The 24,196-nt window shown below is 47.3% G+C and overlaps 1 protein-coding gene across 2 annotated transcripts in view; it reads left to right on the top strand.

Annotated features, from left to right (window-relative positions):
* The first annotated feature begins 3,026 nt into the window (after positions 1-3,026).
* Positions 3,027-24,196, top strand: part of LOC142301938 (uncharacterized) — a 79,445-nt gene continuing 58,275 nt past the window's right edge. For both annotated transcript variants that reach the window (XM_075342996.1, XM_075342995.1), the window contains exons 1-2: positions 3,027-3,176; positions 22,212-22,372. In XM_075342996.1, the coding sequence (XP_075199111.1) occupies positions 22,285-22,372 (88 nt within the window). In that variant the 5' untranslated portion in view covers positions 3,027-3,176; positions 22,212-22,284. The remainder of the gene's footprint in view (positions 3,177-22,211; positions 22,373-24,196) is intronic.

The raw sequence follows: 24,196 nt of genomic DNA, 5'->3' as shown, positions 1-24,196 counted from the left end.
GCGTTTGCGACGCCTCTTCTTTCTTGCGGCACCGCCCACGTCTCTAGACCTCTGCAGCTTCTTGGGGCAGGTACCTCCCCTCTTTGGGCAGCGCACTCCGGGCTTCTTCCTCCCAGGCCAGCCCAGCGCTTTTCATTTGGCGCCAACTTTTCCACCTCTGCTGAGTCCATGAGGACGGCCGCCATCTTGCCGCCATCTTGTGGCCTGTTCAGCACGTCAGGCACCACTTCATCTTCCTCACAGTCTCTGGTCGGGGTTTCTTGCATGCAGGCTTCATCCTGCCGACTACGCCAGTTTGTAACGGGGGCAGGGGGTGCCTCAGGGGGTGTAGTCGCGGTCTCTCGCCCGGTGGGCGACAGGCTGACCCCTGGCCCAGCTGTCACTGTTAAAACAGAGGTGTTGTTTGTGGGGCAGAGTGTAGGTGGCAGGGACGCTTCCATGTGAGCCATTTGCTTCTTGGTAACACCTTTTTCTCTCGGCTCACAGGCCTCTTCACCACTCCCAGTAAAGAGCCACAGACAGGCAGTTGATGAACCAAGAAACATTTTATTGAGCACAACTTCCACTCTTCTTTACACCCTTCAGCATCAAGTCACTTCGGTTTACAGGTTACACTTCTTGCTGACGGTTTCCTCTTTCCCCGGTAACTTTCCCTCGCCTGCAGGGGACATACGTTAACCCCCTAGTAGCTGTACTCTGAACCCTGTTTCACTGTAGGGCAGATCTAGCACACTCTACCGGCTCCGGATAAGTTCTCACCTCTCCACTTCTTTGCCGGGGAACTACTTCACTTGTTTTCTACGGGCGTTCCCATTTACCTTCACTTCTTTGTCAGGGCACTACCCTTTGCCTGCAGGGGCCACTTGTTATCCCCCTGATAGCGGCACTGCACTATAGTACACACTACCGGCTTTGGGACTAGTCTTGACTCTTCCACTTCTTCTGCCACTGCACCACTTCCACACTCTGCCCCGTCACCTCAGACTTCTTTCTCCAGTCACATCTCACTGCACACTGCACTCTGCATTCTGAGACCTCCCTTCCTTCCCCACCTAGGCTGCCCTCCCCTCTTTCCCTGCCACTGTTACCAGGGGAACCACTGCTCTACACTGGCACCTAGTGGGGAAACAGTTTATGACAGGTAACATTTTACCATTAACATTTACAATTTGCCACCATACTACTGTGGCATCTTCAGGGGGGGAAAAACCGCTCCTTCACTACCAGGGGTCCGACTATCCCTTACATGTATACCCAGCTGAACAGTTTACCCTGTTGCCATTCCACACGACCAGCGACTTGCAAGTGCCTCTATACAGGTCTTTTTGCTCTTATGCTGTGCAATAGCAGCAGATCCACTCCATCTATAAGAGATAAACTCAAAATCTGGCCCTGTGCGCACTTGCCGGTTTTTGCCGCGGATTTCCTGTGGTTTTGCTGCATGTGTCGCTGCATGTTATGTTCATATCATCTCTGCAGTGATTCACCAGCAAAACCTATGGGAAAAAAAATGCTGTGCGCACTATGCGGATTTTGACAGCTGCATGTTTTGCTGCGGAATTCCCGCAGCAAAAACAATTGCATGTCACTTCTTTTCCGCACGTCGCTGCGGGATTTCACTCCATTGACTGCCATGTAATCATGAAATCCCGCAGGGAATAACGCAGGCAGCAAATTGTGTGCGGTTCATTGCGTTTTCTTGCGTTATTCCCTCCGGTATTTCGCGGTTTACCTGCGGTAATGTACATTGCTGCCTGCGGTTTGCAGGGAAGTGATGTCATTATGACAGGAAGAGGAAGCGGAGCAGAGCGTAAACACACACACACACATCACAGATACAGACATAGAACACACACACATATTGGACTCACACACAGACATATAGAATACACATAGAAAGCAAACAGACATATAGAAAAAAAAACACGTGTGCTCCGCCGTATTTTTACCGTCCAGCCGAGGTAAGCACACAGCGGCGGCCCGGTATTCTCAGGCTGGGTAGGGCGAGGGGCAGGGTTAATACACCCCTCCCGCAGCCGAGAATATCAGCCCGCAGCTGCCCCAGGACTGTCACATCCATTATGCGGCAGTACCGGAGTGTGTAAAGGAATCCAGCTCACCCACGTCTGACCTCAAAAGCCAGAAACGCGTTAACCACGACTATGCCATGTCTGTATTGCACTGAATAAATCACCTGGTCACTCAGCTGGATCGCTTTCCTTCAGTTCTGGAGTGTCCCCGACTCTTCCTGTTGCCGTGATGCGGTGGCAAATCAGGCTAATATAAGGAGTTAAGTCCAGGCTTGATCATGGCAGCGTCTATGTGACAGCTGACATGATCAACCCGTAAGTAAAGTGAATTAACACACACACCGAAAAATCCTTTATTTTAAATAAAACACAAAAAAGCCCCTAGTTCACCATTTTATTAACCCCCCCAAAACACACAGCTCCGACGTAATCCACGTCCTGCGATGCTTGCATCCAGCCGCGACTGACACACAGCGCTGAATGCAGCCTCGCAGCGAGACAGCAGAGGTAACCACAGGGCATTTCCCTCGGCTGGTAATGTGAACAACACACTACTGCTCGGGAGAAATGCAGCGTGTGCTCACAGGGACTCTATCTATCTATCCCTCTATCTATTCTTCCATCTGTCTATTTATCTATCTATTATCTATCTCAGAAGGAAATTACTTTTTTTTTTCAATGTGCTTTATTGCATTGAATGCATTAAAGCACATGTACCAACCCGCATGCGGCAAAACCGCGAACAATACCGCAGTAAAACCGCAGCAAACTGTGGCAAACCGCATGCGGTTTTCGGGTGCAGTTTGCTGCAGTTTTTTACCGCGGATGCGGTAATCTTTCAGACCCTGCGGAATTTTCTTAAGAAAATTCCGTTTTCCAGTGCGCACAGGGCCTTTGTATAAATTGGAGGTGCATTCTAGCTAACATTAATTTTTGACAGTTATAATTCCATGATGATTTCAAGCTGACTCATAGTCGCTATCGCTAGCAGAAACGGGCAATATCCCAGCAGTGGCAGCCTGCCTTGGTCTGACTGCGTTCATGAAGTTACTTTCGCTATCTTGCCTCTTACCGAAACGTCTTACATTTGTGGCTTCTTCCTCTGCTAAGTGTAGCTGAATTTAACCATTTAACACCGTACATCAGGTAAGTATTATATTAAGCAATGTTAACTTAAATTTGGTAATTCTTGATCTATAGCCGTGAAGTATTTGGCTTCTACCTGGTTAATCAATGTATATGAATTTGGGACCCGAGTTACTGCATTGACTGCCTGCAAAACATGTATCATATAATGTACTAGTGGCTGTTTTTTCTCTTTTTTGTTTTTTTTTTCTGTGTGTCTTATCATGCAACATGCTGTTGGCTTTTTTTTTATTTATATATACCGGTATATACTAGCTACAAGGAAGAATAAAAAACATTTTGACTGGTACATTGAGTCCTATATTCCACAGATCCCGGAGATCTTCTTGGTCTCCATTCAATAGGCACTGAGGCACACAAGTGGCTTAATACAGGTAGATTCCAACTAGTAAACTGCCAACATCTCCCCTTAAGAATAAGGGGTACTTTGCACACTACAACATCACAAGCCGATGGTAGTGATGCCGAGCGCGATAGTCACCGCCCCCGACGCAGCTGTGATATCCTGTGATAGCTGCCGTAGCGAACATTATCGCTACGGCAGCTTCACACGCACATACCTGCCCTGCGACGTCGCTCTGGCTGGCGAACCGCCTCCTTCCTAAGGGGGCGGGTCGTGCGGCATCACAGCGACGTCACACGGCAGGCGGCGAATAGAAGCGGAGGGGCGGAGATGAGCGGGACGTAAACATCCCGCCCACCTCTGTCCTTCCGCATAGCCGGCGTGAGCCGCGGGACACAGGTAAGGAGATGTTCCTCGCTCCTGCAGCTTCTCACATAGCAATGTGTGCTGCCGCAGGAATGAGGAACAACATCGTACCTGTCGCTGCCGCGACATTATGGAAATGACCGACACTACACCGATGATATGATTTCGACGATTTTGCGCTCGTAAATCGTATCAAAAACGATTTACACACTCCGATGTCGACAGCGACGTCGGATGTGCGTCACTTTCGATTTGACCCCACCGACATCGCAGCTGTGATATTGTGGCGCCCTGGACTAGCCAGGTCGTCACAGGTAACACACACCCCCACCCCGACTAGACAGTAACATTGGCCAAACACAAAACCCTTGTTGCCTCCCTCCAGGGTCTGATGTCCACAGCAGGTGGGGCGGAGCCAAGCGGTTGGCCCCACCCACCGAGGAGTTCACAGGCCTGGAGGCGGGAAAAGGAAGGAGAACAGTTTAGGAGGTTGAAGTGAGAGGAGTAAAGTGGAGAGTGTCTGGGTTTGTGGCCCAGGCACTGACAACAAGGTTGGCAGACAATGGTGGCCGTCTGCAGGAGTGGTGGATCGACGCGGAACCGTAGGCGGGCGGTGGCCCCCCGGGACCGACCGGGGAGCGAAGTGAAGCCAGCCCACACAGGCAGGGCCATCGGACCCCTACTTGGAGTTGCCGTCAACAGGTCAAATCCGAGTGTGACAGGAACCCCAGGGGTTTCCTAACAACCAAAGACCCGTTAGAAGGCAACCGTCCACACCGTGAGGGTATACAGCTACTGCCAAAGGCTAGAGACCCAAGGGCCAGCGCCTGCGGGCAAACGGGCTCCTCCGGCATCCATCCACCGGGGAGCGGACTACCGTTGGGGACCCATCGTAGTCAAGACAGTACACAAAGGTGCAGGGAAAGACAGCCGCCATCACCTGTCCGGGGAGAGACACTGCAGCCGGCTGCGCGACCCGTCCATCCAGCCGTTTGGTTTACCGGAGACTTTGTGCATCTCTTGCTGAGTGAGTACACCCGTGGCATCCGGCACCGCGCCGCACAACCCCTGCAACCCCTGCACCTCACCGACCCTGCCTCCCCCTCACACCACCGGGCCCCGGGACCACCAACCCCTACCCACGGAGGGGGAAAACAACATCCCAGCTGCTCCCTACCATCGCTCCCGGGATCCCCGTCACCAGCAGTGGTGGTGCCCATCTTCACCACAACCCGTGGGTGGCATCACGGACAAAATCCCCAAACAAACCACCCCCTTTTCACTCACGGGCGAGGAGCGCCGCTCGAGTCCCCGGATCCGGCCCACCGCTCGAGCCACCAAGCAGCAGCAGCGCCGGACCCGAGCGTTAGCGAGCGCAGCGCCCCGCCGCCCGCGACAATATCGTAGTGTGCAAAGTACCCCTTAATGTCTGCCTGTGTGTTGCCAGAGACATCAACAATTTATATAAACTATCTGAACTACCTTTGTAATAATGGACAAGATATAGCCTTACAGGTTTTGTTAGTAGAAGTTTAACAATCGTTTCCTTTTCCTCCTGACCATATATCTAACATATACAGTACAGACCAAAAGTTTGGACACACCTTCTCATCTCTAGAACAACTGTTAAGAGGAGACTTTGTGCAGCAGGCCTTCATGGTAAAATAGCTGCTAGGAAACCACTGCTAAGGACAGGCAACAAGCAGAAGAGACTTGTTTGGGCTAAAGAACACAAGGAATGGACATTAGACCAGTGGAAATCTGTGCTTTGGTCTGAGTCCAAATTTGAGATCTTTGGATCCAACCACCGTGTCTTTGTAGAAAAGGTGAACGGATGGACTCTACATGGCTGGTTCCCACCGTGAACCATGGCGGAGGAGGTGTGATGGTGTGGGGGTGCTTTGCTGGTGACACTGTTGGGGATTTATTCAAAATTGAAGGCATACAGAACCAGCATGCCTACCACAGCATCTTGCAGCGGCGTGCTATTCCATCCGGTTTGCGTTTAGTTGGACCATCATTTATTTTTCAACAGGACAATGACCCCAAACACACCTCCAGGCTGTGTAAGGGCTATTTGACCAAGAAGGAGAGTGATGGGGTGCTACGCCAAATGACCTGGTCTCCACAGTCACCAGACCTGAACCTAATCAAGATGGTTTGCTGTGAGCTGGACCGCAGAGTGAAGGCAAAAGGGCCAACAAGTGCTAAGCATCTCTGGGAACTCCTTCAAGACTGTTGGAAAACCATTTCCGGTGACAACCTCTTGAAGCTCATCAAGAGAATGCCAAGAGTGTGCAAAGCAGTAATCAAAGCAAAAGGTGGCTACTTTGAAGAACCTAGAATATAAGACATATTTTCAGTTGTTTCACACTTTTTTAAGTATTTCATTCCACATGTGTTAATTCATAGTTTTGATGCCTTCAATGTGAATCTACAATTTTCAGAGTCCTGAAAATAAAGAAAACTCATGGAATGAGAAGGTGTGTCCAAACTTTTGGTCTGTATGTATATATATATATATATATATATATATATATATATATATATATATTTACTGCTCAACAAAATAAAGGGAACACTTAAGCAGCACATGTGGTATTCTAGTGTTCCCTTTATTTTTTGAGCAGTATACACAGTATGTACAGTATATACTGTGTGTGTATATATATATATATATATATATATATATATATACTAGCTGTACTACCCGGCTTCGCCCGGGTTAATAACTGCTGTTAACAGAATAGAATGTATTAACAAAAATGTATTCTGCACACAAAAACCATAAAACAAATAGAAATGTAATTATTAAATTGTTGCTTATATTAACCAATCACAGCTCAGATTAAATAACTGTAGCAAAATAGAAGCTAAGCTGTGATTGATTGCTATTGGCAGCCTGATAAATCTCCAGGCAACAGAAAGCCCTCCCCCTGACAGTATATATTAGCTCACACATACACGTATAGACAGGTCATGTGACTGACAGCTGCCGTATTTCCTATGTGGTACATTTGTTGTTCTTGTAGTTTGGCTGCTTATTAATCAGATTTTTATTTTTGAAGGATAATACCAGACTTGTGTGTGTTTAGGGCGATTATGTGGTGAGGTTGGTGTATGTGTGGTGAGATGTGTGCTGAGGGTGGTATATGTGTTCATGTACGTGGTAGTGTGTGTTGCATTTTGTGTGTGTGTTCATATCCCCGAGTGTGGTGAGTATCCCATGTCGGGGCCCCACCTTAGCAGCTGTACGGTATATACTCTTTGGCGCCATCGCTCTCATTCTTTAAGTCCTCCTTGTTCACATCTGGCAGCTGTCAATTTGCCCCCAACACTTTTCGTTTCACTTTTTCCCCATTATGTAGATAGGGGCAAAATTGATTGGTAAATTGGAATGCGCAGGGTTAAAATTTTGCCTCACAACATAGCACCCAGCGCTGCCCGGGATAGTAACTGTCTCTCTGTTTCTCTCCCATTCTCTGTCTGTCTCCCCCTCTGTATATATCTCTCTGTCTCTCTATATCTCTTTGTCTGTCTGTCTCTTTCTCTGACTGTCTGTCTCTTTCTCCGTCTGTCTCAATCTCTTTCCCTGTCTGTCTATCTATCTCTTTCCCTGTCTGTCTATCTATTTCCCTGTCTGTCTATCTGTCACTTTCCCTGTCTGTCACTTTCCCTGTCTGTCACTTTCCCTGTCTGTCACTTTCCCTGTCTGTCTCTTTCCCTCTCTTTCCCTGTCTGTCACTTTCCGTGTCAGTCTGTCTCTTTGTCTGTGTCTGTCTCTTTGTGTCTGTCTCTTACCCTGTCTATGTCTGTTTCTTTCCCTGTCTGTGTCTGTCTCTTTCCCTGGCTGCATTGTGACACGCCAACATTCCACATAAGGGCGTGGCTGCGCATTCTTCTGAAGTTCTGGCTGCACTGTGGCTCCCAGCTCCATTCGCTTTAATGAAGGCAGGTTTTTTGGCGAATAACAGTAAAGAGCGGGGTTAAAATTTCCCCTCGAAACATAGCCTATGACGCTCTCGGGGTCCAGAAGTGTGAGTGTGCAAAATTTTGTGGCTGTAGCTGCGACGGTGCGGATACCAATCCCGGACATACAAACATACACACACACATACATACACACACACATTCAGCTTTATATATATATATATATATATATATATATATATATATTTATATATATATTCTGTATATATAATCTGAGGAGATAAGATTCTCTAGTACATATGTTTAGTATGGGCTGCTCCTGTGTCTAATAGACAACCTATTAAGTCCCCCACGCCCTTACACACCAAAGTGCTTATTAGGGGGGGGGGGGGGTTGTGCCTGGGAGAGTGTCAAGAAGATTATTGTTTTTTGTTATTGCAGAGGTAACTTACAGGATCGCCATGATTTCATTGGGGAGAGTTCTGACCTTTGTTTTTTTTTGCTTTTTTTTTTCATGTGCTATTTAATTGATTTAAAAAAAAAAAAGAAAACAACTCTAACACCAATTCCTGCTGTCACCTTTCTGACAGAGTCCAATTCTTCAAATCTAACTTCTATCTTTATATTGTAATAAATCTGGAGCTTCATCCAAAAGGAAAAATAACTATCATTCAATCTGCAGAGAGTAACTGCTGCAAATATTGAATTTTCTGAAATCCGTTTATTTTCTTAGCAAAACTTGAATTTGCCAAATCAAGCTCTAGTGTTAATCCGATTCTTCTATGAAGTCTAACAAGATTGGCTCCATAGGTAAGATATTTTCCACAGACTGTAGGAAGGATGGATGGGGGCACATCCAGGGTGGGGACTGTAGGAATGATGGATGGTGGCACATCTAGGGTGGTGACTGTAAGAATGATGGATGGTGGCACATCTAGGGTGGTGACTGGAGGAATGATGGATGGGGGCACATCTAGGGTGGTGACTGGAGGAATGATGGATGGGGGCACATCTAGGGTGGTGACTGTAGGAATGATGGATGGTGGCACATCTAGGGTGGTGACTGTAAGAATGATGGATGGTGGCACATCTAGGGTGGTGACTGGAGGAATGATGGATGGTGGCACATCTAGGGTGGTGACTGGAGGAATGATGGATGGGGGCACATCTAGGGTGGGGACTGTAGGAATGATGGATGGGGGCACATCTAGGGTGGTGACTGTAGGAATGATGGATGGGGGCACATCTAGGGTGGTGACTGTAGGAATGATGGATGGGGGCACATCTAGGGTGGGGACTGTAAGAATGATGGATGGGGGCACATCTAGGGTGGTGACTGTAAGAATGATGGATGGGGGCACATCTAGGGTGGTGACTGTAGGAATGATGGATGGGGGCACATCTAGGGTGGGGACTGTAGGAATGATGGATGGGGCCACATCTAGGGTGGGGACTGTAGGAAGGATGGATGGGGCACATCCAGGGTGGGGACTGTAGGAAGGATGGATGGGGGCACATCCAAGGTGAGGACTGTAGGAATGATGGATGGGGGCACATCTAGGGTGGGGACTGAAGAAAGGATGGATGGGGGCATATCCAGGGTGGAGTCTGTTGGAAGGATGGATGGAGCACATTCAGGGTGGGAACTGTAGGAAGGATGGATGGGAGGACATTCAGGGTGGGGACTGTAGGAAGAATGGATGGGAGGACATCCAGGGTGATATCAAAAACGAAGAAACTTCAGCTCTCCCCTCTTCACTCCCAAATCTTACCTCCGGTGCACGGAAACACCCTGACCCGGGTGGAAACACATGAAGAAAGGAAGAAATTCCAGCAACTTCAGGAGAAAGTAGAATTTTCTTAAAAAACAGTTTCTTTATTGGTAATAAAAAAATATTAATATTCCATCCAAGCAAGACATGATTAAGACCTATTCAGGTTGAAACGCGTAGGAAACAGCTCCTCTGTCTTGCCTCTCTATTTTTTTGTCTTGCTTGGATGGAATATTAATATTTTTTTATTACCAATACAGAAACTGTTTTTTAAGAAAATTCTTTCTCCTGAAGTTGCTGGAATTTCTTCCTTTCGACATCCAGGGTGGGGTTGTAGCACCCATGGATATGGGGTACTCGGTTCCGGGCGGTATACGTCTTGGGAATGTCACTGGGGTGGCCGTTGCCTGGTTCCGTACCCTGGGCCCTTTTTGTAATGGGGATAATTACAGGGGATTGTTGAATAAAGTTTATACGTGATGCCACTTGCGGTGTTGCGGCTAAGTGTAGGAAGCCTCCGCTGCAAAATGTCTCTACTGAGGCTGGTGGTATTGGCAGCTAGTATGGTAGTCCCTCTGCAAGTAGGGTTTTGCCCCAGCGGGTGTATGGTGCAGTGGGCGTTGGATGAAGTTAGTCCATACAGGTATTCAGTGCAACTGTTTTACTCACTTTCTTGAGATAGTAACTTGTGGCCCGAGGCCGGCTGGTTTCGCCTCCAGGTCCCCTTCATCTCAGTGCCAGTCTGGTTCTCTGGTACCTTCTTCCCCTGTACCTGTCTCTGGTAAGTGGGTATAACGCCTGCCTGGATCAACAGACTCAGATGGGATGTAATGGACAGGCTAGAGGGAAGCCACTCACCAAGCAGGACCCCCAGAACCCTGAAACCCTTTAACCCCTATACAGGGATTTGGAATTACACAGGGCCCTGGATATCACTACCTGTGGAAGGCTGCAGTCCGATGAGAGTAGTCGTCAGGCAGGGTCAAACCAGGAATAGCAGAACAGGGACAGAATCGGCAGGCAAGGACGTAATCAGAAAACGTAGCAGTGGTCAAATCCGGATCGGGCAGCGAGGTACAAAAACAGGAGGCAGAAGGGTAGTCAGAAAACATGCAGAAGTCAGCAGACAGGAATCACAAAACAGAATAGGGCGGATCAGGAGCCAGGGAATCAAAACTCTCTGGCAGAGGTCAGCAGACAGGAGGGGAACTAAAAAGGGTGTGGTGTCTTCCCATTGGCTGTAGCTGAATGCTGGCAACTTTAGCTGGAAGACACACGCCACCCACAGTCAGCCAGTGGTACTGCAGATCCCAAGATAACCCAGCCCAGTGGATGATCGGAGCCTGCTCCCACCGGTGCCGCTGGCATCGACTCCTCTCCCATCACCAGCACCATCCACGGCAGGGACAGGGCGTCGCCTGGCGATTGGAGCAGAAGTCGCTGGAGCGGACTCCGGTGGTGACGTAACAGTGGGTCCCCGTGGTATAGAACACTGGGGGTCCCCATTCTGTGGTTTGTCCACTTCTGTCCGTATGACGGTAGCGTGATCCCTGTGGGGTTGGAGTCTCTGGTCCTGTCCCCGATTCTCCCTTTGCTACTGAGTCTTCGGATTCTTTAGGGTCAGCAAGGTCCTTGATGGTCCCCTTGCTGTGCAGGTGTTAACAGGTCGGATTGAAGCTCTTTCCTGTCCTAGGGTTCTGTACCTCGTCAGTGTGTAGTTCCGGGAGTACTCCACCGGCAACCACTTCTCCTGGGTACCAGGTCACCGTTAACCCAAGTCAGGATGTCACTTCACTTCCACCTTCACATACCTACTGTCTGTCACTTTCAGCAGTCACAGCACGTCTGACTACTGATTTCCCGACTACTCTCCACAGTCTGCCCCTCCCACCTGGTCAACTAGTGGACTGGAGTGACTCTACTTCTAGGCGGCCATCCACTGGTCCTACCCTAGCTAAGTACCATTGTATGGGGGAATGTTGGGGAAAACTGGGATTACCTGGGTTTTTAATGGTACCGGCACTGGGGTTCTGGGTCCCTAAGGGGGTAGGCCTTGCATCCCTGTGGTGATGCAGAACCTTAGTAGTACCCTGAGGGCTTCAGGGGCACTACAGGGACTGTAGGAAGGATGGATGGGGGCACATCCAGGGTGGGAACTGTAGGAAGGATGGATGGGGGCACATCCAGTGTGGGGGACTGTAGAAAGGATGGATTGGGGCACATCCAGGGTAAGGACTGTAGGAATGATGGATGGGGGCACATCCAGGGTGGGGACTGTAGGAAGGGTGGGGACTGTAGGAAGGATAGATGGGAGTGTGGCGCCCCTTAACTGGTCAGGGACCACTGAGTACTGCACCCATGCTGGGACAGAGCTTCCAGGTAATTCCAAAGGCCAGAAAGGGGTGTGTACGCACAGACACATAGCAACCAGGTCTCCCACACCATTAGATGGGACCCTTGGGTAGCCTTTAGAAGAGGCTAGCTTTCAATTCTTGTCAAGGGGTGGAGGGGAGGGGCTGGATGCTAAGCTGCAGAGGCTGTAAGGAAAGTAGGAGGAGTGAGCCAGTCTGGGCGTGGAGTGCAGCAGTTGCTGAGAGACGCAGTGACACGGACACCCTAGTGAGACCCTGCACGGGTAGTAGCTGTTAGCGGGGGAGAACAGTGACCAGAAAGTCAGTCAGAAAGACACCTGAAGAGAGGCAGTCGAGTACGGGGACTGCTGGTGACTAAGCACGCACAGGAAACAGGTCCCTAGAGCAGATGTCCATTTAGTGATCTGCTGAACCTGTCGGTGAGGGGACTGGAGGTCCCTCGCCAACCATCTAGAGTCCAAGCCTCAGCAGCAACAGGGGGACCCATAAGGAGATGGAGCGACAAGCCATCTCACTTGGTCCACGCTGCCGGCAAACGGTCCAAAAAGGGGAGAAAAGGCAGTCGCGAATTCCCTGGATAGCTCCCACGGTACTTCAAGTCAGGGGTTATCCGAAACAAGAAGTGCAAGGAAGGTGAGTTAATAGTTACCCTCAGAATGGCCTGAAAGAGTTCCTGGTTCCACCTGGTTGAATCTCAGCATCGCCCCGGCTCCTTACAACAAAACATCCAAAAGTGAGTAAACAAGTTGAAAGACTTTCTGGACTGCGACTGAGCTATTCTGCGACCTGTTGTTCTACACACCCGAGCCCCTGGGGCCAGCCTCACTCACGGGAGTCCATACCACCCGACTGCAGACCCCATCAGCCCCAGACGCTCATTAAACCTGCAGTGGCGGTCACCCATAACCCTGACCGCAAACCGTGAGTGGCGTCACGACTCCCATGTAAAAAAAACCTGACATACCTGTAGCCAGAGGTAATCATGTGGAGCCCCTGTGGCGTCCCAGAAGGTGGAGTGACGTCCCTCAGTTGACCGCTACAGGTGGGCGACACAGGAGCACATCCAGGGTGGGGACTGTAGAAAGGATGGATGGGGGCACATCCAGGGTGGGGACTGTAGGAAGGATGGATGGGAGCACATCCAGGGTGGGGACTGTAGGAAGGATGGATGGGGCACATCCAGGGTGGGGACTGTAGGAAGGATGGATGGGAGCACATAAAGTGTGGGGACTGTAGGAAGAATGGATGGGGGCACATCCAGGGTAGGGACTGTAGGAAGGATGGATGGGAGCACATGCAGTGTGGGGACTGTAGGAAGGATGGATGGGGGCACATCCAGGGTGGGGACTGTAGAAAGGATGGATGGGGCATATCCAGGGTGGGGACTGTAGGAAAGATGGATGGGGCCACATCTAGGGTGGGGGCTATGTAAGTGCATATCTATCTATCTATCTATCTATCTATCTATCTATCCATCTATCTATTATCTAGCTCTCTATCTGTTATCTATCTATTATCGATTTATCTATCTTTTATCTATCTATCTATAGACTATTATCTATTAGCGATTTATCTGCGCACGTCACCCAGGTAAGTGGGTCTTGCTTGTATCCTGTTCCTGAGTTCCTGACACCAGGTTTTTCGAGGTATACCGCCCCCATACAAGCAGCCGGGCTGCTGCTGCTCGGATCCGGATCCGCGGTGGCTCGAGGGGTCTCCGGACCCGGGGGTCGCGCGACCACTCGATTAAAAGAAGGGGGGGGTAGATATGTACAGGGTTTTTTTGGAAAGTTCGTGACGCCACACACGGTGCGTGGTAATGTGAGGGACCACCGCTGCCATTGGGGAGCCCGGTGACGATGGTGTGACAGCCTGATGTTTAACCCCTCCGTGGGTAGGGGGTTTGTGTCCCGGGGGCCCGTTGATGGTTGGGATGGTATTTGGACACCGTGAGGGATAGGAACAGGGATTTTCAATGTACTCACTCAGTCCCGGAATAACTTCTCCGACAGCTTGTAAACCAGAATTCTGAGCACCATTGCAGCTTGCGGGGAGCACGCTTGGATCCGTGCCCTTGGTGTTGCTGTTAGCCTGTGGCCCTGTCCTTGGCACCTTCGTCTCTGTTGGACCCGTGGGTATAAAACTCTTCGGGTCCCGCTCACCCGTATGGCTAACGGAGTGAGCTTGCTCTCAGGGTTCACACGTAGGATTTCTTTGGACTGTAGTGGGAAAGTCCTATCCCATCGGTGCGCTAGTACCCCGATTTTGGAGTGGGTTGGGGATGACACTTGAAGTCTTCACCCCCGTCGGGTAAATTACCGGAACGCGTGAAGCTACTTTCCGGCCTGGGGTCCACGTACCCCGTCGGGCCTTGGCCCCTGCCCGGTGATAGCTCAAGGCCGCCGGCTGCCCTCCTCGGCAGTCCGTGCCCCTTGACACTGTCCCCTGCGAGCGGGTTCCAGCTCCTACCAGGCCCAGACCAACGTCTGCCACCTAGTACACAGGAGCTCTCCTCCGTGACCTCTCCCTCTCAGAGTCACTTCACCTCCACTCATTTCACTCTCCACTGCTCAACTCAACTGTCTAAGCTCAACTGTAACTTTCCTCACTTTCCCCTCACCAACCCCCCATGTGGGCGGCCCTATTCCCTTCAGGCCCCCCAATGGTGTGTCTGGTAGGTTAAAGCGGGAAGTGTTCCTAGGATTTTGATTGGCTAAGCTGTTAGCAACACCAAAGGACCAGGATCCGTAACCAAGGAGGGTGGATTCTGTGCAGAAGGGCAGATTGCACAATACCCTGTGACGACCAGGGCATCACAGAGGTATCATACTATGTATAGGGGTGGTGCACATGGGGAGACTAAGGGTGTGTGCCCACGATCAGTATTTGCAGCGTTTTGGACTCAGCTGCGTCCAAAACACTGCGGTGTACAGTACAAGCATAGTGGATGTGTTTTCTAGAAATCTCGTGGCCACCATGCTTATTTTTTTCGCAGCAAACACTGACCTGCGGTGTGGCTTTTCACACCGCGGCATGTCAATTCTTTGCTGCGGAATCACATGCGTCCTCCGTAGAGAGAACACAAGCAGGAGATCGCAGTGCACTGAACCCTGATCGTGGGTACAAGCAGCTGTGGTCTCCTGCGTTTTCCTGCCGAGGAGACATGTGGCCCCACAGGTCAGGACACGCTGCATCCAGTGAGTCCGGATCATGGGCCCATACCCTTAGGAGACCAACGTCCGGAGGGGGGCCCAGGTCCAAATTTTGCATCAAGGCCCATCGCATTCTAGTTACGCCACTTATACCAAGATAATATTCTTGGCATGCTGCATGTTTCAACATGGTCTTTATCTTGTTCTTACATAGTCTAGGGACTTATTAATATCAACTTATGCAATGTGGAACATGCAGAGTCATGCCTAATCATACTATGTGCATCAGGGGCGACTCTTACGATAAGGTCTGATACATTTTGCAATGTCCCAGCACTTAATATATCATTTTATATTTAATGGCCCATTACACTGAATATGGCCTTCACACAGGTCTGAATGTTATTCTAAACCAGATTATTTCTTTAATAGTGCCCTTATACAGTTTTTGGAATCAATCGTTTATATACCAACCCATAGTATTGACTTTGTATATCTGTTTAGGGATATGGATAAGAGCTAATGGATAGTAGAATATAAGGGTATATAATCTCAGACTATAGTACCAGAAAAAAATCCCTATGTATATTAAAATGGTGGACTTTATTGGTCAATTAAAATAAAACCCAGAGAATCATCACATTAAATTACAATTACATAATTACATAAGTTTAAAAAAGCCCCCGGTCCATCTAGTTGAACCTTCCTCAACCAATTATACATTTTTGTTACTAAATAATTTATAACCGACAATATTATAAACGGAGGAAATCATCCAGCCCTTTTTCAAAAACTGTTATAGTATCTGTCATTACTACCTCTTGTGGTCGGCATTCCAGAGTCTGACTGCTCTAACTGTAAAGAACCCTTTCCTATTTAGCTGCCGGAATCGCTTTTCTTCCACTCGCAGTGTATGCCCCCTGGTCATTAGAATTGTCTTTGGAAGGAATAAGTAATATGCCAGTCCTTTATATTGACCACACATGTATTTATACTGTACATATAAATGAGATTTCATCTGAGATGTCTTTTTTTCTAAGCTAAAGGAGCCCAACTTTTCCAACCTCTCATCATATGGGAGGCCTTCCATTCCTTGCAGTAACTAGTTGCCCGCATTTCAACTGACTTTAACTTCAGAATATACTTTTTAAAATGTGGAGCCCAAAACTGGATCTCAAAATCCAGAAGTGATCTTACAAATGTGTTATAGAGGGGTAAAAATGATGAGCGAAAATGCTCAGTACTATTTGTTACTCACACAAATATTAAGGTATTCGCGATATCCGTTATTCGTCAAGTATCTTAGTACTGGCTACATGAGTTTCATGTCTCATCCTCACATATTTGGCACCTGATTTTCAGCCACTAAACATGCAGGGGTTTCTTGCCAATCACAGTAATGCAGTAGTCATCTTTGCTACTTGCATTACTGTGATTGGGAGACCCAGTGAAAAAAACAAATAAATGATGTGTGGTCATTTAAGCAGGAGAATAACACTTACTGATTTTTCCCACGGCTGTCACATTGCTTCAGGGTTCGATCACTAAAGTTCATGAATATGCACTCCTTCCCCTGCCCACTGTCTGTAATTGGTTGCCATCACACTAGATGTCTGGGTCCCTGGTGTGGAGTTTAAATTTAAACAAATAATTGGAAAAAATGGCGCAGATTCCACTGCGTTTTGATAGCCATCCAAAATAAAGCAGACAACTGGGGGCTGGTATTCTCAGGCTGGGAAGACCCATGGTTATTGGACCCTCCCCAGCCTAAAAATAGCAGCCCACAGCTGCCCCAGGATGTTTACATCCATTAGATGTGCCAATTATGGCACTTTAATTGGCTCATCACGACTGCCCTGGTGCGGTGGATAGCAAAGTAATATAAGGGGTTAAAGACAGCTGTGATATGTCAAAAAAATTACAAGTGTCATCAAGCCTGAAGTTAGTAATGGGGAGGGGTCTATGAGACTGCCCCATTACCAACCCTTTAAATCAAAAGAAATAAATACAAACACAGAGAAAATTCCTTTATTTAAAAAACAAAAAACACCCTCTTTCTCCAATTTATTAACCCCAAAATACCCCTGCAGGTCCAACGTAATCCACAGACACAGCGTCCCACAATGATCACAGCTCTTCTACATCCTGAGGTCGAAGTGCCTGGTCGCATTAGAAAACATGATCGTGCACTGCAGCGTCAAGGACACACTGGCAGAATCCACAGCTGTCAACGGCGACGTCAGTGAGTTCACCTGACGTAACAGCTGGTGGTTCCCAAGAAACCCCAGCTGTGACCTCAAGTGAACTAATCTAAGGTGAACTCATGGAACGCGGTGAACTCACCTCAGTGGAAGTCATTGAACTCAATGCTGGATTACTGGATTAGGCAATGTGCGCACATTGAGTATTTTTTTTGCAGGCATTTCTGCAACAAATCTGCACCTCTTGGCAAAAAAAACACCCCAAAACCACATCAAAACACTTGCGGTATTGGTGCATTTTGGTGCACATAGCCTAATCCGGTAATCTGTCATTGAGTTCAATGATTTCACCTGAGTTCACGGCTGGGGTTCCCATTGTACACCAGCTGTGACCTCAGGTGAACTGACCTGAGGTGAACTCATTGAACTTAGTTGACTCACCTCAAGATATGTCATTAAGTTCAATACCGTATTACTGAATTAGGTGATCTGCACACATTGAGTATTTGGTTACAAACATTTCTGTACCAAATCTCCATCTCATGTCAAAAAATTGTACCCAAACCGCATCAAAACACATGTGGTATTGGTGTGTTTTTTTTCCTGGAGATGCAAATGTGGTACAGTAATGTCTGCAACCAAATACTGAAGGTGTGCACATAGCGTAATCCAGCACTGAGTTCAATTACTTCACCTGAAGTCATAACTGGAGTTCCCATGGTACCCCAGCTGTGACCTGAGGTGAGCTGACCTAAGGTGAACTCATTGACCTCACCTAAGATTAAGTCATTGAGCTCAATGCTGAATTACCAGATTAAGCAATGTGTGCATATTGAGTATTGGGTTACAGACATTTCTGCACCAAATCTGCATTTCCTGGCAAAAAGAACGTTCCGAAACCATGTGTTTTGATGCGTTGAGGTCATTGAGTTCACCTCTGTTCAGGTCACCTGAGGTCACAGCTGCAGTACCATGGGAACCAACAGCTGTGACCTTAGGTTAACTCACTAACGTCACTGCTCACAGCTGCCGGTCCATCAGTTTGTTGCTGATGCCGCATTGCTTTCAAATGTGACCTTGTACTGCGACCTCAGATGTAGCAGAGACAGGATCATTGTGGGACATTGTGTCTGTGGATTATGTCGGACCTGCAGTATTGTTTTGGAATGTAAAAAATTATAGAAAGAGGGTAGGGGGGGTTTAAATAAAGGATTTTTCTCTGTGTTTTGGGTTTATTTCTTTTGACTTAGAGGGTTAGTAATGGGGGTCTCATAGCTGTGATCTGCTAACATTTTTGTCATTAATCCCTCATATTCCCCGATTGCCACAGCACCAGGGCAATCGGAATGAGCAGGGTAAAGCACTGGAATTGGAGCATCTAATAGATGCACCAATTTTGGGGTGGCTGCAGGCTACTATTTTTAAGCTTGGGAGGGCCCAATAACCATGGGTCTTCCCAGCCTGAGAATATCAGCCCCCAGCTCATCTGCTTTATCTTGACTATATATCAAAATTGAGGTGACCACACACCATTTTTTATAAATTATTTATTGAGATGAATTAAATAAAACACGATCGGGTTCTCTCGCATTTTGATACACAGCCATGATAACGCATACAGCAGGAAACTTCAGCCTTCAGCTGTCTGCTTTATCTGTGCTGGGTAGCAAAATATGGAAACCTAGGCCATTTTTTCAATTATATATACATTTTTTACAGCGCACTTCAGGGACCCAGACGGCTACTGTGAGGGCAACCAATCAGAGATGCCAGCAAGCCGACAGGTTGACTGGAGCCAATCATAAATGCAGAAACAGAGGGTGGGCGGGAGAACAGTCGATATGCATGAGATTTAATGAGCTGACACATAAGTGTGACAATATAGCTGTCCTGCTTTACTCTCCATTTTGCTTCCTTTCTTTTTTTTTACTTTTATCCAGGTGGCCGAACCCAAACAGAAACACTGACTTCCATTTACAGTTTGGGTTCGCTCATCACTACATATGAGGGCTTGTTTTTCATGGGAAAACTGGAAAACTGAAAAAAAAGATCCAAGTGTGTTGAAATTGCAAAAAAAGTGCACAAAAAAAACCATAATTTGTTTTGAGTTTCCTTATTTACCATGTTATCTGTATGGTAAAACTGACCTCACAAGATGATTATTCAGGGCGGTACGAGTGCGCAGGTTCCAAACATTTTATTTTTTTTTTAATTAAGTGGTGAAAAAAAATTCTGAAATTTGTAAAGCAAATAAATATTGCTTTTGTCACCATTTTCCGAGACCCGTAACGTTTTTTATATTTTTGGGATATGGAGTTATTTGAGGACTTATTATTTGCGCCCCAAGCTGACATTTTTAATTATACCATACTGGAAGGTGATTAGTAATAATTATCTACCCAGAGTAGGTCTGAGTCCACAGCTGCTCCCGCTGCAATCCTCACTACGACAGTGGCTCTGACACTCTGATGCTGCTGTACACCTCCGATCCCAGTGTATCAATGAAAAGAAGTACCAGGAGGGGGGTTTCCTGTTAGTTAAGGGGCTGGTAATGGAGATGTAGCACCTCTGAGACACTCAGGGCACTACAGGGAACTGCATCCTCTTGGGGATGCAGAACCTACCCCCTGGGACCTGGAGTAACAGTGCCGATACCACCAAAACATGACCAAAATCCTAGTTCTCTACTCCACACTGGGCGTAGAGGGTTAACCATGTAAGGGGATGGTCACCATGGGAACGAATCCCTGGATATAGCCAGCCTGGTGGGAGGGGTTAGCAGTCTGTCTCAAGTCGGTAGGAGAGTGTGGCACACAGGAGAGGTGTGCGGACGTGCCTGAGATGGGTCCGAGTAACGGTGACCCGGAGGCACAGGAGAGAGGTCACCAGGACGGGTACCAGAGATACCGCTGAGACCGGAGCTCGAACGGGGCACAGGGCCCTAGGTCAAGCATCAGTTTCAAACGGTTTGATAACTACCTGCCTGGTGAGGACACCTTCACGGACTTCACCGAACCAAATAATTCGGTGGCATCAGCAGTAAACTAGGATCGGGGTTCGGACACTTACCTCCACGCAGGGTCCTCACTGCCCGCCGTATGGAGAAGGAGACTGTACCCCCAAACTGACAGGCAGAACCCCCAAACGCTCCACGATATGGGGACCAAACCAACAGAGAGTGCTGGGGACAGAGCAACCTGGGTCACTACATTGGCACTGATACTCCTGGAACCAGTGGTCCAAAGGTCGGAGTGAGTAGAGACTGTTTATTTCAACTCTGTGTGGTCTCCGTTATTGCCCTTATCATCTCCCAGAAACAGCCCTACCTGCGGAAGGCCTAACACGATTGCTGCAAACACCACCAGCTCTGGGAGTATCCACATTTAGCAGCGGCGGTTCTTCATCCTTAACCGCTACTCGCAGGTGGCGTCACATGACATTAACTCTTATCAGCCCTGTAAATATCCCTCCTTACAAAAGGGGCCCAGGGCACAAAACCGGGCAACGGCCACAGAAGTGATATCTCTGACTGAATATTCTGCCCGGGACCGAGTACCCCCTTCCCTGGTCGACACAAAGGCAATGTCAGTGTAATCATGTGACAATGTCATTTTATGATTGTGCAGTGTCATAGTGAGATGAAAATACATTGGAAAGTAAATTGGATGGGCGGGTGTGGCCATGCCCTGTTGCACTCCGACCACTCCCCCCTCCGGCCATTTTGGCAGAGTTGATTCAAAATGTGGTGAAAACACAAAAAGTTGCAAATTTTTTGCTCAACTCCTCCTGAATCAACCACTATACCCTATTTCTGTATATTAGATGTAACATATGACTAGTGTTCAGCGTACCCGAACTGTAAAAGTCTCTCTCTCTCTCTCTCTCTCTCCTCCCCATTGACTTACGTTGACCCGGATTCTGGATCAGATCCGGACTTCTGTGACAACCCGCGACGGATCCGCCTGACCCAGATTATAAGCAATCCGCTCAACTCTACATATGACCCATGCCTATATAATAAACAAAACTCCAGTGATCACATCAAACTTATTCTCAGTAACCTCTTTTTTACCACCATTATTAGTACATGATTTCAGAGATTAAGTGGCCTTGATTGGAGAAACCATGGACTGAGCACAAGTCCTGTGCCACATGATCAATGTGTGGGAACCAGTCAGTCAATGATTTCTATTTCGTCACTAGAGGTTGTTTTACCATTTATCAAAAATTGAACTGTAAGATTCTAAGCCCTAATGTAAACTGTAAAGAGAACCTGTCACATGAAAAATGCTAGTAACCTGCAGATATGGGGTTAATGGCATTTTGAACCTGCCTGGTGCTGGCACTTAGAGCCACACTGCTGGAAGGAAATAAAATTATTCCTCCCACCAGCGTTCGGCTTCCAATCATAGACGTGCAAATTTAATCATCACTCAGGGTATAGTGAGTGTCAGCTGTAACCACACTTCCGGCAGTGACTGACAGCCAGATCCAATACACAGTGGCTGTCAGTCAGTGCCGTGGGGCGGGGCTACAACCACCACTCACTATACACTGAGCGATGATTAAATCAGCGCCGGTGACAACATTAGCTCCTTCCTTCTCTTCCCCCCCTTTTATAGCACCAACAGTCACCTCCTATTTCAAAGTAAAAGTTCAATCCAGGAGGAGAAATAAGCAGATTTCTCTCATAATAAATTTTAAAAGTTTATTTTGATGTGTCTTATTAATTTATTAAATAAAAATTCTAACAGTGGTTGATGGTTTCGCTTTCATTTTATTATTTATTTAGTTTAGAGCTTTACTATCTCTATGTAATATTTTTAGGCAGTTTGGTAAATGTTAGTCGCAGCTCACCACTGATAGACTCTCACTTCCCTTTTTTTTGTGGTCTCCCAGCGTGTTAGGTAATACATATATATACATTCCTAGCCACACTTGATGGTGACCAGAGCGTAGAATAACATCACTAATGGACACCGTGAAGAACTACGCATTTGACGACTTATCATTGAAAAGAGCAGAAATGAAGAATGTTAAAGATCATACAAGAAAGAAAGGTAAATTATACTGAGCTTGTACTATATGATATATGAAAATGTCCTGAGCTTAGAAGAAGTTTTCACTGTAGAAAATAAGATGTCATTAACCTATCCATACTCCATATTATGTAACCATCATTCTCGATTTCCATGGTTTCGCATCTCTAGTCTGATTTAAATCTGTGGACATCACTTTACTGCTTATGTACTTATGTCTAAAGAGTATATTCAGTTTTGTATTGTACTCCAGAGCAGCATTTATAATGCTGCTTGTTGGAAACCATAAAATAAAATAAATCTTTATTTTTATGTAGCACTAACATATTCCGCAGCGCTTTATATACATCAGGATTGGAACACTGTCCCCATTGTGGCTCACATTCTAGAGTCCCTATCTGTATGTCTTTGGAGTGTGGGAGGAAACCGGAGAACCCGGAATAAAACCACGAAAACACAGGGAGAACATACAAACTCCTTGCAGATGTTGTCCTTGGTGGGATTCCGAACCCAGGACCCCAGCGCTGCATGGCTGTAGTGCTAACCACAGAGCCACCGGTTAATATTGTATAATATAGGCAGTACAAGTCATATATTGTATGTGAGTAATATGTAAACTGTTTAAATATGCCTCTCATTAAGTTTCTTTTTTCATTAAATTTGTGTATATGTGCATATAGTGTAGTGTGGGTCCATTGTTATTCTCACCTACCGCCACTTTCTATGGTGTCTTGCGCTATTCTGCTCCTCTTCTCAGTGACATCACATCTCTTCTGACTTGGATCACTCTATGCTCTATGTGTGAGTCGGAAGTCTCTTCTACAATGAAAGTCTATGGATGTCACACGGTGTTCAGCTCTACACTCACCGAGTGTCATGGCGACTTCTGACCCTGTTCACACTGCGGAGTCGAACACGTCACACTATGGTTTCCCTGGTGCTCTTGAGTTTCAAAGTCAGACTCAGGCATTGACTAGTTGTGTGCTTACTGGTAATCACTCTAGCAGGAGTTAATTTATGTCAGCCTGTGGAATGCTTCTAGGGTTACAAGATACCTATCACAGCTGCCTCTGCCTATGAAAAGACGGTGGAACCTGTTCCCCCATGCTGATTATTGCTTAATTTGCGATACCGGTCCTTGAGCTGTGGTTATATAGTTCTGGTGATCTCCTGGTACCAGGGCTATCCAGGAACTTGGGTTAGAAAGGTGGCCCAACGATCGTCACCATTAATCGTATCTTTGGGAACAGGGACAGCTAGGTCCACCCTAGCCCTAGGGCCTGTGTAGGTGCCTGTGTTCCAAATCACCTCGTCATATCCCGTGACAATAGAAACTTGTTATGAGCCCCATTCTGATGCACCATAGACTTAAAAGCCACTTCTGGGTCACGCAGACTGCAGTGTGACCTGGAGAACCTCAAAAGCAGTGATGTCACCGAGAAGAGGAGCAGAGCAGCACTGGATTTTCAGAGAAGGCTGCGTATATTAATACACTCACACTATACACCATACACAGTTTACAGAGGAAAAAAACTTAACAGGAGGCATCTTTAATTTTTTTCATAGCTGGCCGAAAACGTCTTTTTTTCATCTTTTTTGTTAATCTTGTTTGTATTAATCTGATGATAATAAAATCTTAAATGGGATAAAATAATAAAAGAACCCCATTCATTGCCAGTTTTAGTTGAGATATTTCTGGATACCATCTCCTTTAAGTCCACGTGCAAATGTTGAAGATTTGGTGAGTTTTTAACCCCAGTATTTGTAACCCAAAACTGGGAGTGAGACAATCAGAGGAAAAGTATTATAGATACACGGGCACCACTTCTGTATTTTTTACCCACC

Source organism: Anomaloglossus baeobatrachus, chromosome 4 (assembly GCF_048569485.1).
Source record: "Anomaloglossus baeobatrachus isolate aAnoBae1 chromosome 4, aAnoBae1.hap1, whole genome shotgun sequence".
Taxonomy (NCBI): Eukaryota; Metazoa; Chordata; class Amphibia; order Anura; family Aromobatidae; genus Anomaloglossus; species Anomaloglossus baeobatrachus.
The sequence above is the reverse complement of the archived record's forward strand: the minus strand, read 5'-3'. Positions and strand labels throughout refer to the sequence as shown.